At 40.5% G+C, this 18178-nt stretch overlaps 1 protein-coding gene across 3 annotated transcripts in view; it reads right to left on the bottom strand.

Moving 5' to 3' along the window:
• The window catches only part of LOC105932290 (IQ motif and SEC7 domain-containing protein 1), a 146746-nt gene extending 132446 nt beyond the window's left edge, over positions 1 to 14300 (bottom strand). For 2 of the 3 annotated variants that reach the window (XM_012871383.3, XM_036139322.1), the window contains exon 1: positions 13685 to 14299. In XM_012871383.3, the coding sequence (XP_012726837.2) occupies positions 13685 to 13953 (269 nt within the window). In that variant the 5' untranslated portion in view covers positions 13954 to 14299. Of the gene's footprint in view, positions 1 to 13684 lie in introns of all 3 variants that reach the window. The other variant, XM_036139319.1, reaches the window with a different exon arrangement.
• Between the last annotated feature and the right edge of the window lie 3878 nt (positions 14301 to 18178).

Below are 18178 nucleotides of genomic sequence, written 5' to 3'. Positions count from 1 at the left end.
CAGTCCACAGGCTCCATCCAGGGGCTTAGTGAGGGCAGCTGAGGTTTCCTCAGGCAGCAAATTACAGTAAAGAACCCAAGACACAGTGATTATAACTAATAAAGAAGCCAATTATAAAGCAACCAGAGGTTTTAAGAAGATATATGCACAGGCCAAAATCAATAACCTGAAAACAGCCCTTGTGCATAACTTTAATATTGGTTGCCTAATTCATCAAACCGCACTATTTGTATTTAAAGCTGTCCTGTGGTCATCTGCATTATAACCACGTCCCAGAATTGCATTATCAGCCTTGCAGTTCTAAAAACCCGCTGCCTTCGGCAAGCAGCACACCCTTCCACCGCATCTGAGATCGTAGCAAACGTAGTTTGCCATCAACTAAGAGTGAGGCTGATGTAGATTCTTCGGACATGTCAAAAGCGTTATGCTGCATGAGCACTGCCGAATGACAATACTTATCCTCATTCCCATTCAGTGATATGCAAACACACTGCTGACTTAATCCCGACATATTTTCTGATAAATTCGGGTAATAATTGTCTGACCGCTCTTTGATTGCGCGCCGTAGCGGGAGACACTATTATGAAATATGTGACCAAATCAAAGAGACCGACACGTCGTGGCAAAAGTAACATCTCCTGTCTAGTTGCGGTAAATGATGAATTTTCTCTTTATCCAGTCTTCAAAATGGAATCAAATGCTTCATACACATGAAATGACTTAATCCCTCTTCATTTCTTCATTTTCAGGATCACCAACACATTTTTAGACAACACACATGGCAAAATAAACATTAAATAGTGCCAAAAATATCTCAAGCTGAAATCAAGCTCTTCTAAAAGCACAACCCAGTAAAGTCACTTATTTGACCTGACGACATTTTAAACCCATTTTAAATCTTTGTGTCCCTTTAGAGACCTCCAATCATAACCAATCAGCCTTTCTTACCCAGTTTTTACCGATAATTAACGGCTGCATTGATCTGGAACAGCAGCAGCATTTAGTCAATCACAAACTGGACACTTCTCTATTGATGTTCACATGCTTCATTCAGACATACCTGTACAATTGATAGAGACTGCCACAGTGCATAATATGTGTTATTTATTAAGACTGGGAACTGCATTGGGTTCAGTGACCTGACCTGTGATGAATCTCATTACAGTTTATATAGCTACAACAACTTGTGAAGGTAACGCATGGCGGCGGCAGAAAAAAAGCAACTGCAGACATCGTCTAACTGCACATTCAGGAGTAATTGCTCAACTGCATAATAGTTGTGACTGCAAGGGAAATACGATTTCATTTCACTTCAGGAAGCACCGTTGGCAGGTCATCGCTGCTTTTACAAGTGTCAATAGGAACCTTTAGATCTGCAATAAAGGTTCTTATCATCCAAACATATTCAATTCAGTTTTATTTATATAGCGCCAATTCACAACACGCCATCTCAAGGCACTTTATAAAGTCAATACAACGATGAACAGGTTGGTTAAAAGGTTTTCTATCTAAGGAAACCCAGCCGATTGCATCACGTCATTGACTATCTTTGCAGGAATCCCTCATACCGAGCATGCATGAAGCGACGGTGGAGAGGAAAACTCCTCTTTAAACAGGGAGGAAAACCTCCAGCTGAACCAAAACCAGGCTCCGTGTTAAACGGCCATCTGCCACGACCGACTGGGGGTTTCAGCAGACAGAGCAGAGAGAAAAAAAAAATAAAAACACTGATGTAGGAATGCTTTCTGTTAGAGAGGGTAACGACAGGCTAGCTCTATAGGTGGCTGTGTCTAGGAAAGAAACGCAGCTAAGCAGACATGCTCTGAGGCAGTTAACTGGTCAAAAGGATGAAAGCGAGCACACACAGTTAGTTGCAGCTGAAGCTCTGCCAATAGCTACGAGAAACAAGGTTAGACACCGAGAGACGGGGCCAGCTGTATCATCTATAAGATGAAGCTGTTGACAGCAGTAGCTCTTGCTGATCAGCCCCCCAGGATGTTGTCACAGCTAACCAGAAAACGCCCGGCCAGATGTAGAGATAAAACACAAGGGAATATAAAGTTAAAAATGGAAAGAATAACAAATAATGCAAAGTTGGAGAATCGTAGGAGAACTCAGCAGAGTGAGAGAAATAGGTCTTAATGCTGAGAAGGTCCACTGGCTTAATAGAGCTGTGGATGAGAGGAGTGGAAATGATTTTAGCTAGAGAGGATATCTAGAGCTGCAAATTAAACATTATTTTATTTCGCTGTTTGTTTGGATTCAGACAAGAATGAGAGGATGTTGCAAAACGTTAGTGTGACTACGGTGGAGGAAAGCTTTGACAGCACAGTTATTTATTTATGAAAACAAACAATCTGAGCAGCTGAACAGATGTTATATTCCCCATTAGGGTAAAATATTTAGTTTTTTTTTTAACATAACTAAATGCTACTCCACTTGAACTTGTTACCTGGATCGACATACAGTAAAAAGTTGTGATTTCAAACTCCCACAAGATTTCTGTCGTACTGTGCCTGCTGCTAAAAGCCCTTTAATGGGATACAAGAGACAAGAGAGGAGGAGAGGGGCTAAATCCAGCTGTGTGAAGCAGAGCAATGCTATACACACACTGTCCTTTTCCCTTGTGTTGCTTTGCCCTGACAGTCAGCTGGCTGAAATAAATGGTGCTACACTTTTCTTCACCCTTCAAGAAAAAACATTTGGCTATTTCCAGTAGCTAAAGGACTAAAGTCAAGACACTATTATTAAGCTAATGCGGCTTTAACGCTACAGTTGGAAAACTATGAGCTGCATGTCCGACTTTGGGCTGGCCACCAGAGCAGACAGCCTGACTAATTAATCAGCTAATTGTCTGCCTGTTATATCTGTGCTTCACCAACAAAAAGTAATATTATGCTGCAGAATTAGCTCTTGAAAAGTGCTACTAAGTTTAACAGGTGTACATTTGATCATTTTGTTTAAAATAAATACATCTTATCGATAATATAATATTTAGTGTATTCTTTTTGCAACAGCATGAATATGTTTTGCTTTTCCACTTTTAAATTGAAGCAATTGATCCTGATGCACTCCTGTTTTTCACATTTATATAGACACTGTGACATACTGGGGGTTTTCTACTCTAAGTTAATGTAAGAAAAACTAAAATAAAAACTGATTAACTTTACTGACATTATGTCTAAACTATTAACATGTGCATCGTGCATGGCAATGTTAAAAAATAGTCTATGCATATTCTGAAAATAAGTGTAAAAAAAAAAGCACAGTTCGGGAAAACAAAAATGTACAATGCAAAATTAAGCAAGAATTTTTTTTTTTTGTAAAACACACAACTTTGAAGTTGAATTTTTGAACAGCTGCCCAACTTTTTGCTGAAATGAGCCGGCAGAGTACAGCAAAGACGTTCGTTTTCTATCAAAAATTGGTATTTGCATAATTATGCCGCCGCTTGAACTCACCAAGAACATACAAACTGCGGGGCTTTGACATCAAAGCGATTGCAATTTAATGGCAGCTAAAAATATGCAAGTGAACATAAACACTTCTATGAAACATGGTTTTACTGTACGCAATGCCTGTCCTTACAAACCTGTGGAAATGGAAACGTGGAGAGAGATGTCTTTTCACATGACGGGGTCGAGATGAATCGACACCTCAAGAGCTTTGATGCTAATTTGTCAGCGCTGAAACGCTCATTAGTGCATTAACAGGACGGGCGCTTTGAGTTTGTAAAGATTTCTCACGTCATTCATTAATAATTGATCGTTTAAGACTAATTTTTGCTTCTTTACTTACTCAGATTCATAAGAAATTTAAACGACTACTTAAATTAAAAAAGAAAACACAGATTTAGAGACGGCACCCTTCTGATGCCTGATTTTCCTTTATTCTGTCAGGAAACAACGAGGATGCCTCTCTCTGTGCGACACAAGATAAGCTGCCAAACCAGGCATTAAAGAGCTTCCAGTTTTGAAGATCTGCATTCAAATGCAGCTTTTCCGGAAAACAGAGAACGACATGTCAGCTGATTTCCATCCCCAGCTGAAGACGTTATCTCTCAAGCGATCACGTCAGCATCCCGAATATTGTTTACACTCGCTCGGCTATCTTGGCCCGGGACGAAGTTTGAATTCTAAATACGGGCAGGCAGATGCACCCAGCCGTTTGGAGATAAGAAATGAAAAGCGATCCCAGGCACTATACCCCCACAAACCCCAGAGACGGGTTCGCCATCACGAGTGATGCACTCTGATTAAACCGGCAGCAACCTTTCATCAGAACCCCTGTCAGGATTGACTTTATGCTGGATTTATGTGGGAACAAGGAGACACGCGGACCTGTAGATAAGCTCGGAAAATAACCAGCATTGGTAAGAAGTAAACTAGATGCTCAGCATAAACGACGTAAAGTAAATGGAGACGACACGGCGTGTATGTTACTGCCAACTAATCCCAAAAATGCACCAAATCCTTTTTTAAAAAAAACAGCCTGGGTGACAATCCCCCGGGGCGGTTCGTCGAGTGTGTAATCAGGATCAGTTCTCAATGCTACGTTTCCTAAACCTGTGCAGCCTCTGTGTGCTCCCTTAGAGCTGCACTGACCATATTACACAGGAGCTTGTTGCGCACGCTTCACGGAGAAATCTGTTGACTTGGCAACACAGGCTGCGCGATCGGTGGCGTATCACATTTATGCCTCTCTGTCCTTTTTTTTCTAAACAACAAAAAAAAAAAACTGGTCAAGGGAGAAAATACAGACATAACATGAGGGGAAAAGCTTTCTATTTTAGGCCAACCCAAGATAGCAGCAAACACATTATTAGAGTTTCGTGTTGACGAAATGCTCGCTCACGTGTTTGGCTGCCTTCTTTCTACCTTCCTTCATATTTTTGCTGACATGAAACGGCGCTTTGAAACATCTTAGTGCAGGGCTGACTTGAAGAAGAAAAAGAAGAAGAAGAAAAAAAACACAGCTCAACCCTTTCCCACATAAACTATGAACAAACAGGATGAACTGTAGTTATCTGAAAAGAAAAAGAAGAAGAAGGAATATTAAGATGAAAGCTTCAGAATGATATTACACTGCTGGGAAAACATTTTCTCCCTTACAGATTTCTTCTGCTTTTTGCTTTTGTGTTACACTAATGTTTCGGAACATCAAACAAATCTTATCATCAGGCGCACTACAATGCGGAGTTTCCCCAATTGTGCTTTTATTTATTGAGGGAGCGGGGAGGGGCGATCCAAAACAACCTGGCCTTGTGTGAAAAAAAGAGCCCGCAGGAGTAACCAGCTTACCAAAATTACCCGTGGAGCACGTCGGCATCTCATCCAGGAATTTACAAAAGAACACAGAGCAACGTCTCAAGCGCTGAAGACTTCGATTGCCTTAGTTAAGGTCACGTTTTACCAATAAAAAGACTATGAAAAGAGCGCAACAACCCCTCTCAAATTTACCACAAAAAAAACAACATATGGATGATCCTAAAGTCTTTTGGAATGATATTCTGTGAACTGACAAGACAAAAGTGTACCTATCTGAAAGAAGTGCATTCCTATGAAATCTGGAATGAAAAAAATAATAACAGTATTTAAGAAAAAGAGTCAGAAATGCCAGCAGTCAGAAATGGTGGTGGAAGTGTGATGGTCTGGGTCTGCTCTGCTGCTTCAAGACCTGGACGACTTGCAGTCATTACCAAGTCATAAATTCTTCACTCTACCATAAAGTCATGAGGGAGAACCGCTGGCCAACAGTTCATCGACTTCAGCTAAAGTGCACTTGGTTTGCACACCAAACAGGCCAATGATCCGAAGCAAAACAACAGGCCTACCTCTGAACGGCTCAAGAAAGAATAAACCTAGCCAAAAGGTCAGATTTAAATCAGATGGAGATGGTGTGGCATGGCTGTTCACATGCTATTCACGCTTAAAATGGCTCCAAAAAAAGAACAAACAATCCTGCAAAGGAAAGTGGGCAAAAATTGCTCCACAGGAATTTAAAAGACCCACTGCAAAAGAAAACAAAGCGCCGAAATATTTTTTCAAAGCACTGCATGTTGTAAAGCTGAAGTAGGTCTCATCCTAGTGGTAAAACAAAAGAAATATTATTTAAAATGAAGTCTAGAAGTAGAGCTCCTTCCACCGAGGCTTTGAACCTTTGGGTTTCTGTGACATCTCTGTAACTTTTGTGTTTTTTTTTTCTATGTGCATGGAGAGAAAAGATTTTGCCAAACTGGATTCTTCCAAATTTGCAGCAAGAAACAGAGTCTTTATTTAGGTGATCAGAAATTTGGATGTGAAACAACACAGTCCTTGACTCAGCTTTGCCATGTGCATGTTTTGTCTAGGGCCATTAGTTTTTACACTCCATTACAAGTTCACTTTATAAAATGCTGTTTCAGCAGGTTCAGGCAGTGACAAACCACAGTGCAGTGTGTAATGATATCTACAAACACATCTGCAAAATACTTGGTGGCAATGCCAATACTATACTGGTTTAAAGGTATACAGCCACGTTATATGCTTATAAAAAAAGACCAAAAACTGTTTGCTCATGATAAAACAATCACGTCAATCAAATCTGCGGTCATATCTGAGCAATCGGAAGCTTTAGCGTCCGCTTTAGTAAACACCAACGGTCATACTGTATTCCCAGCGACTTTCCAGGCTTCTCCTTCTTGGAATCATATTTTTTTTCTCCACTGGATCTTGGACCATTCTGCATTGTTTCGCTGGGAGATGCTAATGGCCGTTAGCCGCTTCCTTGTTTTATCCCCTGCTGCACATGTTCAGTCTTGTACTTCCTCTGTTATTAAAAATAAAACACCTAAGCCTTTATTTACTAAGAAATTGAGCAAAATCTAAGCATTAAACACCGAAATAATAACTAATACGCCAGCAGGACATGATAATCTTTCATAAAAACGTTTTATGCAACCAGAGTGGGCTACTGATGTATAAATAAATGAAAAGTCAAATAACGTGGCTATGCATCTTTAAAGAAGTAGATGAGACACTGCTTTATTACTCTGAGATAATAATACAAAGACTCTTACTTTTACACAATTTGGTTACATCATACCAAATTAACCACAGTTGTGTATATTAATTGTGTGCAGATTATTATTATTATTATTAGTAGTAGTAGTACACTTAAACTGCTCTTTTTTCCCAAAGCTGTGAGGGCTATCGGCCCCTGCTGACAACCAAACTACCAGACCAGTTCACAGTCTGGTTACATGTTTACCAACATACTGGCGTTCATACCTGTTCTACAGGTTCTAGATTCAACTTAGAATTATTTACACTATCTCTCACAAGCTAATGTCTATTTGCACACGTTTAGCTTCTCACGGAGTGTTTGTTTAGACATGCATGCGACTTACACAGTTCTTTAACTTGGGCATTTAAATTTTTGCTAATGACTATTTGCATACTTTTTAACTTCTCCGGGAATGTTTGTCTGATATAGCTTTAGCTACTCTGGGGTCTTACTTGTACAATCATGCATATTGTGTATTTTTCTCAGATCCTTCTGTAAAATTTGCTGCTGCATGTCCTCTGCTTAATTTGAATATTGCATTTTTATCTGAATATGTTGTATTACCAAGAATTCTGCAATATTTCATTTTTGGGCTTTCTGATATGTTCATTCTCTGTTGCTTTACAACTTTAAAATTAGATTTTTATTCACTACTGATTTAGAGTATAACTCTACACACCGTCACCCCCTAATTTCTTCATTGTGGGACTATTAGGGTATGGATCCGATTTAACAGTAATGCAATGGAGCAGTATTTTACATTGTTATGTAATGTGACTCTTTTTTTTATTTTAACATTTAAATCTTTTCAGATGCTAAGGACTATCTGCCCACTTTTCAGCTTCTCAGGAAGTGTTGTCGGTACATTCAACCTAAACATTATGTCTTGATTTGTGTCTGTGTGTTATATGTGAATACTGAGCTGGTGTATCACCAAAACTTGATTATTGATTACACACACAGCATTTTAGCAAATGATAGTCATAATATTATATCGAACAACTTTTGGGTTCTTATATTAACTCATTTATATTGAATCTAACAACACAAAAGTAACCTCTAATGCAAATTGATCACTGTGACATTTTATGTACAGTAAGCAAACGTTTGTTGTTCTCTCCCCATTTTCCCCTTAAAGTACTTTAGTGCTTTCAGGCTAACATTGTAAGTCAGAAATTGGTTTTATTGCTTTGCCTGGTGAAATAAAGGCTTATGTGATAGTCATAATCTTTCTCATCTTGTCAGATATGTATGCTGGCAAATGTAAATATTATTTTTTATGCTGGTCTATACTTGAAGAAATGAAACGGCTTTTATGAAACATAAAGTCCTGTCACGTTTATGAAGTAAATAAATCATGTATGACATGCCAAGTTAAATATATTGCAGAAGCATTGGAAGGAAGGATGCAGAATGTAAATTCTGCAACTGCATAAAGACAGCTTAAGTTAATCGTTGCTGTTTTGCAGCCTTTTTGGTTTTTGATTTATTCCAATGATTGGTGAGCGACTGACCATCTTGGGCTGAAAGTTTAATGCTCTCTGCACACAGTCTATAGTCTCTTTCACACAACAGTTCCATCATACACCTGCAAAGAAGAGACCGTCTCTACCAATCTACTGTACCCCTGGCCGATCGTATATCCCAAATCAAGCACACGCATGCTTTCAACAGTTAAACATGCACTGTGGAACCGGAGGATGTGTAGAGCTGAACTCAGCAGAGTCGAGATAAAGCCCAATGCATTCTAAAGAGTTAAGCGCATCGTGTGTCACACATTCTCAGTTTACTTCTTTTTTCAACCCTCAATGATCCTTGACTGAAGTCCAATTATCTTTTTTGTATCAGTGCATCTCAGTGTGACCCGTCCAGAATGCATTAATGGCATAAAAAAAAAAAAAAAATATGGCGTGCTTGACGTGGCGGATATTCTGACATGCCCAAAAATGATGTGGGATGTATGATAATAAATAGCATTTTCTTCATACACCATTGAAGGCAGGTATTAGAAAGTGCAACAGGATTAGTATAAAGAAAAGAGTCCTCTAAAAAACACACACACATCTAATGACTTTTTAACAATGTATTGCCAATTTCTCTGGATGAACATACATTCACATCTCGCTCTGAGGAACTGAAGAATGACACCACTTTGGTGTTTATACAACAAAGTGAATGTTTTGGGCATATTGCACCCAAAACAGGAAAAAGAGCAGATTTACTGAGATTCAGGTTGACTACTAAAGAGATTTTACCAATCAGTTCCAAATGAAGCAGATTCAAATGTTCAAAAGCTGGGGATGTAGCTGGTTATTGCAGAGTAATTTCCTTTTTTATTGATGCAAGACAGGAAAAAAAGAATGAGAGAAAGATCGACAAGTCAATCTGTTTTTCAAGAGGAGACGTTACGTTCACGAAGACAACTGATCCAGGTAATGAAATGTACGTAACTGGGAGAAACCCTACTCGTTTCTCTTATCTTGCTCCAGTAGGTCACAACAATGACAGCTATCACAGTGAAGGAGGAAATGGACACTTTTTTTACACTACAAAAAAATGCTTTGTCTACATTCTTGGCGTAGTGTTGAAAAAAATACCTCCGTGTGTCATGTCACCCCAAGCCGGATGTGCTTTGTCTTCACTAACCTGCATGGCATTCATTTCAAGGACATAAATCCAAAGCCAAGGGTCTGAAATGTGTCTGTTTAAACATGCGCTGTTTGAAGAAAGTGTTGATACTCAGACATGTGATCGTCCATTTGCACTGGCGTGTTTGTTCAGTTGATAATGCGGCTGAAATATGTCTCCACAGTCACACACTCAAAGCCATTTAGGCTAGAAAAACAATCAGTCAATGCCTGAGAAAGAACAAGAGGGCGCATGAAACCCCCAAAGACTGACATTTATGACAACCGCCACATATGCCATTCCTCCATCAGTCGGCGTTCGTATTGACTTTGCAGAAAACGCAAAATTTGGCCAGTAGAAAGAAAAAAAAAAGATGTGGAGAGATGCACGGAGCTAAGATGAATGGTGTTTTTAGGGTTTTTTGATAAAAACCCAAAACTTGTACAGTTGCATGCCTCTTGGCACTCCTGATGTTGCTCAGTAGTCACTTTGAAAGTATGCGGAGAACGACAGATAAGGAGAAGACTTCCAGCATGAAAGTTCCTGGGAAACCCTGAAGGTAAACACAGAACGAAGGCACACATATCTCGTCTTCTATTGCTCATCACTGGTGCCTAAACGGTTTCATTTCAAAGAACACACTACAGCACTTTGACAGAGCCTTGGAAAAGCATTCATACACCTTCAATCTCGGCATATAAACAGGCACAAACAGTGGGATAGCTGTAAAGTGGAAGAAGAGGGACACATGGTTATAATTTCTTTCAACTCTATTAATAACCTGAAAAGTGTGGAGTGCATTTGAAATCAGCTTCCTTTACCCTGAAACCCCTAAAAAATATATATCTGTACCCAAATGACTAGAGGGAAACCAGCGTCAAAAAGACCAAGGAACAGGTATACTCTTTCCAAAACTGGCCTTTACAGGAGAGGGTTATTCTTTTTAACAAAACTACAACAGGTCTGGCTTAAGGCTTGTCACCAATCATCGAGGGGGTTGCAGCAAACACGCGGAAGAATGTGCTCTGGTCAGTTCTGGCCAAAGCTGAACTATTTCGGCCTGCGTGTAAAACGCTACGTGTCACAGATAAGCTACCAAGAACACGCCCGCCCCGCAGTGGAACACGGCGCTGTCAGAATCACGCCGTTGGGTTGTTGTTGTTTTTTTTCTTCAGCACAGTTAGAGACGCTGAATAAAGTGTGTGGGAAGATGGACTGAGCTATATGAAGGCCAGTCCTGGATAAAAACCTTTTAGAGGATGCAGAGGTTCACCTTCCAGCAGGAAAACAAGCCTAAATGTATGGACAGATTTGCAGCTCAAGGAGTTTCTACAAAGCACAGACACGGGGAGGGTGGGGAGCCTAACACACACACACAAAAAAAAGCACTTTCTCACGGATTTTTATCTCAAAATAGTTGTAAAGGTGTTTACTTTCTTCTCCTTCACAAATATACACTGCTTTGTGTTAATAAAATACATAGAAGTGTGTGGTAGTGCTATGATGACATACAAAAGGTTCAAGGGGTATGAATACTTTTGCAAAGCACTGCGGGCACATATGTTAAATTGTAAAGCTGTAGATCTACGACTTAAAGCCACTTTTTTTTTTTTTTAATGGCTTTCTATAACTAACAATTTAAATAATTCATCCTCTGCAAACCAAACAGCTGATACATTTCCATCAGGGGTTGCTGAGGTAAACACATTTCTAAGTAATATTTGCGGTGCGTCTACCAAAGCTCAACTCAAAAACTCAGCAGCTTCCGAGGGCCTCCGTCTGCAGCGCACCACAGACAGCGACGCACGGTTTCTGGAGAAACCGCTCCTTCTCGATGCCCGAGCGAGATTTACAGAGGGAAGTATGCTAAAGGTCAGCGGCCTAATCTCACGAGTCGGGTTTTTATCAACCAGCAAAGACACACGGCCCCCCCGAGTCGACAATATTGATTTGCTGCCACTGATCCCCATGACACGGACATGTCCCCGGAGACAAAGGTCAGGCACGATCACATGATCCCGCAGGCTGTCAGAGGCTCAGTCAAACGTCTGCACGCCGAGGCATTTCAGGGGATCCAGCTAACCGGGGGGGGGCGAACTTTCACTGGGGAGGGTAATCCTGCCGGTGCCTGACTATAAAAGGTCTTTTTGTAGAAACCACAACCAAATGCTGCAGGAGGTTACCCCGTCTGCTCTGCTCTTTCTGGAGCTTAACCCACTGCCTGGCCTGAAGCATAACTGCATAATGGATCCTTGTCTCTTTTTTTTTTTTTTTTTTTTTTTAAACAGCACTTCACAGATACTGACACTTTTATCCAAAGAAAGACACCATCCAGTGGGGTGTGTGTAATATATATATATATATATATATATATATATATATATATATATATATATATATATATATATATATATATATATATATATATAAACAACTGGATGATAAAACCACAACTAGGTAAAAAGTTGGGATCTCCGCAAAAGTTTTTCACTAGCTACGAAGTATTCAAAAGGCTCTGAGTGAAAAAACAAACTGCTTCTTCTGCTTTGTGTTTGATGACATCACAAGAGGCACAATAACTATGTTGATATAATCAAACACACTGTCAAACAAATAACTTTTTATTGGTCTGATCACACATTCTGAAGCACCAGAGCCGCCAGAGGTTCACCCTGAACGCATTTGAGTCCGAGTTCGAGTCTTATTGGAACGTGACGATAAAGTTAGCACCTGCATAAAAGTTTCCCATCAGCACCACACATCAGGGCCATTCGAGCATCTCTCATTCAAAATCTAAAACCTATAAAGAGTGATCCAACCTAAACTGGATAACTCTGGACTTAACAAGGACTTTTACTTTAAGATTCATTACACTTTTGTTCTTATGAGAAAAAACTAAACAAAAGGAGCATTTCAATGTTGCTGGTTTTTTTCTTAGAATTTATATAAGCAAGAAAAACAATATATGGCGTATAATTGAACTGGGGCTGGAGTTTTTCACACAGATTGGAGATCTTAAAAAAGTACAGTTAGTGATTTAGGACACTTCACATGTGTTCATAAAAGATAAAAAAAGGAGGAACTTCTAGTTTCCCCCCCAAAATATTACAGAAATCTTGCCTATCATGAACCAGACGCATCGTCATATCCCTGTTTACGACTAATTGGCTTGAAAGCGATCGCTGAAGATCTTGGGTGATTAAACCTGGCCATTCCAGACTGCTCCGGTCATCCACAAACCGCTTCCAAGTGTTTCCTGGTGCCAAATGTGCCTGAAATCCAGGTGTTCTCAAATATCACTCAGCTTTGCAGCCGCCAAACAGAATTTGAGTAAAAGCTTTTTTTAATCGGAGGAATGTGATTACAAAGCATACAAATAAAGACAAGTGATGTCATCAGGAGGCATGAGGGAGGCTTTCTGTTTTCTTTTTGTATTTTGGGAGTGGGACGGGGGGTATTATTTACAACAAACAGCAAAGCCCAAATTGATCATGTGGTTGCAAGGAAGGGAAGTTTAACAGAAAAAGTGTGGCCAGTTGCTTTAACAGCGGAAATGACTGTGATGACTGTGATGAAGGGGGGAAATATTTTAAATAGATAATCAGAGAAATGAGAAATAGAGGACGGACCACGTCTGTGTCATTTACATCCTATCTTAAATGTGTGTTTATCTGCTGTGACGTGTCGGTCAGACAAAATGAAGTGAATGTGTGTGTGTGTGGTTGCTACCATGCCCATCCTAACACACTGGGATGGTTTGTGGTTGCTATGGCCAGGCTTCCTAACGCGCATTTCCACGCCTCTTTATAACCCAACTACAGCAATTATATGCCTTTTTTTCGGTGTAATTCAGCGACCCGTTTAAATCAGGAGACAACATCCAACCCCCCCCCCAAGAAAAAAATTAAGCGCGATGGCCTCTAATTGGATACATTGCCCAAGTTCAACGAGTCTATCTATAAGCAAAGGCTATTTAACTGCGATCAAGGGAAGACTGGTCGCTGTCTCTTACTTGTCCTGCGTGACATGCTCCTTGATGGCTCCCAGGGTGACCAGGCTGCCCAGGCTGCTGGTGCCCTGCAGCAGCCTGCAGGTTGCCAGGTGCCGCTGGTACTGCTCCTTCAGGCAGGCGTTCTCCGCGCACAAGTCGGACACTTGCTGCTCCAGCTCCTCTATCCTCCCCCTCTGCCTCTCCAGCAGCTCCTGTTGGGTCTCAATGATCTTGTTAAGCTCCTTCAGATATTCCGCAGCCCTGGTAGGGTTCTCGGTCGGAGAATCCATGTCGTCCCTGGACTCCTTTCTATTTTTTTTTTTCGCCCTTAGCTTCACTCCCCCGAAGAAGCCGTGTGTGGGGGGGAGAGACAGCTGTTTGGTCCTGGTTTGGAGGTTTTAGGCGCAACAATTCGGCAGGTCGACTCTCTTACGCCGCGTCATTGTTTTTGTTTTGGGTTTTTTTTTTTAGTCTCTCAATTTAAAAGAGAAAAAAAAAAACGCTCCAAGTCGCCACGAAGCTACACGCGTGTAAAAGCGGAGGAATGTCCGCTAACATATGAGAGGAGCAGACTTCATGTTGAGCAACACAGCTGACTGTCCGCTCCCACACGTCTGACTGACTGGTCCCCCTGTTGGCAGCGCGCGGTGACATTTCTCCGCTCGCTCCACGCTGCTCTCGTGACTTTCCGTAAACAGACGCTGCCTGCCTGGCCGCGCGGTGGGCGGGGCTTTCAAGTTTTATGAATCTGCGGGTCTCTGTGCGAGCGGTCAAGGTGCCGCCGCCTGCGACCACGCAGTTTTTATTTATTTATTTATTTATTTATTTTTTTTTAACACAACTGTTACGGCTCACCCCGCAGATGGGAAGACTGCTCAGACAGCGGAACTTTGCTGCAGCGATAAGCGAGCGGCGTTTAATGTTGTAGCGCAGTCTGGTAAAGGGAGCAGCTCCCCCAGTTGTTTACGATGCGGTCTGTATAACGCAGGCATCTCACAAAGCAGAGCTGTCCCCGTCCAATAAAATGCAATGTGCACATTTAGGTACAGACTCATACTGTCTATCTATCTATCTATCTATCTATCTATCTATCTATCTATCTATCTATCTATCTATCTATCTATCTATCTATCTATCTATCTATCTATCTATCTATCTATCTATCTATCTATCTATCTATCTATCTATCTATCTATCTATCTATCTATCTATCTATCTATCTATCTATCATGGCACCTGTTAGCCGGACGTGTTTAAAGTAGGAAAGACGATCATGTTACATGGCATTTAGAAAAGCGACAACTTAAAAATAGGTATCTACTGCTGAAAAATTGGAAAAAAATTTTTTTTAAACATAAATCTTTTGCAAAAACAGGATAGGTGCATTTAATGGGTTGTTGATGGTAATGGAAAATAATGTAAAAAACAAAAAGCAGTTTGCAACCTAATTAACTCTAGGTTGCAAACCAGGATTTAGAGACTACTGGTGTTTTTACAGTCAGTATTCAATACAAAACAGCTTAAACCTGCATTTGTTTTTATTATACCAATATCAAATAAAGTTCGTTTAGATAATGTTTAGCCACAGTAATTACGAGTCATCATAGAAGGTCCAAAGAGCCTTTGCTGCTCCTTAGCTGCAGGTTGCAGACCACTGAGCTACAGTCAGGGAACGGCTTCTTGATGTACACGGGGAGTGAAGGCTGGCACATGTAGTCAGTTTCAAACAGGTGAACTAGTGTTGGTCATAGTACTGGGTCTGATAGAGGAGTCCTATAGTCCTATTTTTTTTTTGCAATATAATAAAACTAATCCATGCATTTATTTTTAGTCATATTGATTAATACAACGGTGTTTTCACAGGCCTGCCTAAAAAGTGGACCAGACAGCTGCAGCTGATCCAGAACGCTGCTGCCCGCGTCCTCACTAAGACCAAGAAAGTAGAGCACATCACCCCAGTTCTAAAGTCCTTACACTGGCTCCCTGTATCTCAGAGAATAGACTTTAAAATACTTCTGTTAGTCTATGAATCTCTGAATGGCTTAGCACCTAAATACATCACAGACTTGTTATCAGTGTATCAACCATCCAGACCACTCAGGTCTTCTGGCTCCAGCCTACTCTGCATACCTAGAACCAGAACCAAACATGGAGAAGCAGCATTTAGTTCCTATGCTCCACTTATCTGGAACAAACTTCCAGAAAACTGTAAAAGTGTGAAAAGCCTAAGTTCCTTTAAATCAAGATTAAAAACACATTCGTTTAGGATTGCCTTTGACTGTTCCAGTTAAACTGTTTTACTGAAACATCACTAGTTCCGCCTTGTAGTGTTTTTAATGTTTGCTTTAAGTTTCTATTTTTCCATGTTTTATTTTGTTTCTACATTTTATTCCAACTTGCTTTTATTCTGTTTTATTTTCCTATATTTTAATCATGTAAAGCACTCTGCATTGTGTTTGTACCGAAATGTGCTATATAAATAAATTTGCCTTGCCTTGCCTTGCCTTGCCTATAGAGCATCTCATTTCGTTGTGTGTGGGCATAAATGGCCACAGCTTTGATTGCCGAAAGCACTAACAAAGGTCACATGAGCATCAGAACAAGACCATGGAGCAATGGCAAAATCGGGCTTGAACTCAAATCACTTCTTTTCTCTTTTTTTCCCGCATTTTGTGGATGACCAGGTGCGTGTCCGTCACTCACCTCCACACCGAGCCAGGATGCACTATGGGAAGAGGGTAAGCTGGCAGAGATGGCGTATCGCTTTTGACAGTGTTCTGCTGGAAGAACTCGGCTCCTGCCAATGTTACTTTAACACATATTTCACCTGTCGGCGCTCGTAATATTTAAGCTGAGTCTCTCTTTGTGTTTTTTCTAAAAAGTGAATTAAATGTCTCCTGAAACTGTTTTGAACAGGTTGGAGAAGAATAAAGAAGCTACAGTTTGACCAGTCTCAGTATTTTTACTCTTTCATAAAAAAAACAAAAACAAAAAAAACAGAAATGTTTCCCTATATTTTTTTCACCATGCAAAAATGGCTGTAGAAAACACCAGAAGGCACCAAATCCCCATTTTCCGGACGCAAAAAACTGAAAACTCAGCTTGGGTACAACCGACCAACCCCTCTCTTTCTTTTTCTTTTTTTTTCTGGAGCCCGTGAGGGAAGGGCATCCTGGGCACTGAGCCATATCGCTCACATCACAAACCGTCACTGAGCACATCTGCATGTCGGAGAGGAGAGCTGCAGATTCTGCACAAGCTGAGCTCAGTGTGAGCTCCCAGTCGGCAGCTCTGTCAAGCAAAAATCGATGCTGAAGTTTTCACTGGGTGGCCATCTCTTCTCCTTCTGGCAGTGGATGCCCTCGGGGGGACTTCAGTGCAAACTAACCAGAGTGGGGGTAACAACAACAACCAGTCAGCCGATTACACACACCACCCCTTGCAGAACGTGGCGTTACAAACATCTATATAGGAGCTGAAAGGCGAATCAATAAAGAGACAGAGCGATGGCAGCTCACATTGGTGGCTCTGCTCAGAGCAACTCGCAGGAGGTAATAGTAATAGGCCAACAGGGTCTTTAAAAATGTGTGCCCCACCTATTTTACTCTTGCTCGTATTGCCATCGTTATATAGTTGCAAAGTTAATTAAAGGAAAATAAAAATTGGGTGTTTTGCCACTTTAGCTGGCTAAACTTTTCTAAAAAATCAAACAGCCCTTTTCTCTTGTTGTCCTTCTTCCTCCTCTTCCAAACAGTGATTCGTAAGATCATCATAACCCTGATTTCTATTTAACTTTGTTGTGATACAAAGTGAATTAACACAGAAACATGTGAATATACACTCTTGCCATGTGCTAAACTGTAAAATGTGGACACTGTTTGCATTACCTACCTGTTTGGGTTCAACATAAGAAGAAAGGGGACCTGCCTTGAGATCCACAGTTCTACACATCAGGATACTAAGAAATATTGCAAACTGTTCTGAGATGTTCGTCCCGTTTCCAAAACAAAAAAACGTTCCCAGCATCTCAGCAGTGTGTGAAGCAAAATAATATTGCAAACTCAGATAATAGCCCAAATATAAGCAAAATAAGGAATACAGAATCAGTCTTTCCCACAACACATTGTCATAGGTTCCCACCACAAGTTAAAACAAGTTATAACAAAATAACACATGTGGTTCTTAGTTTTATGTGAGCAACATAACAGGCACGAGCATGTATGTTGCTCTTAGTTTAAAATTAACCAGTTTTTCCCAAAATACATAGTCAAAGAACAAAAATAACTCTTTAATATATCAAATGCGGACACTGTTTGCATTACCTACCTGTTTGGGTTCAACATAAAAACAAAGGGGCACCTGCCTTGAGATCCACAGTTCTACACATCAGGATAAGAAATATTCCAAAATGTTCTGAAATTATTTAAATCTCACTTCAAGTGCACAAGCGTACACAGCAGATTCCCCTCTGGCGTTATTTTTGAAACAAAGATGGAGCCAAAATGGAAAGCTGTA

The sequence above is a fragment of the Fundulus heteroclitus genome, chromosome 1 (assembly GCF_011125445.2).
Source record: "Fundulus heteroclitus isolate FHET01 chromosome 1, MU-UCD_Fhet_4.1, whole genome shotgun sequence".
Lineage (NCBI taxonomy): Eukaryota > Metazoa > Chordata > Actinopteri > Cyprinodontiformes > Fundulidae > Fundulus > Fundulus heteroclitus.
The sequence above is the reverse complement of the archived record's forward strand: the minus strand, read 5'-3'. Positions and strand labels throughout refer to the sequence as shown.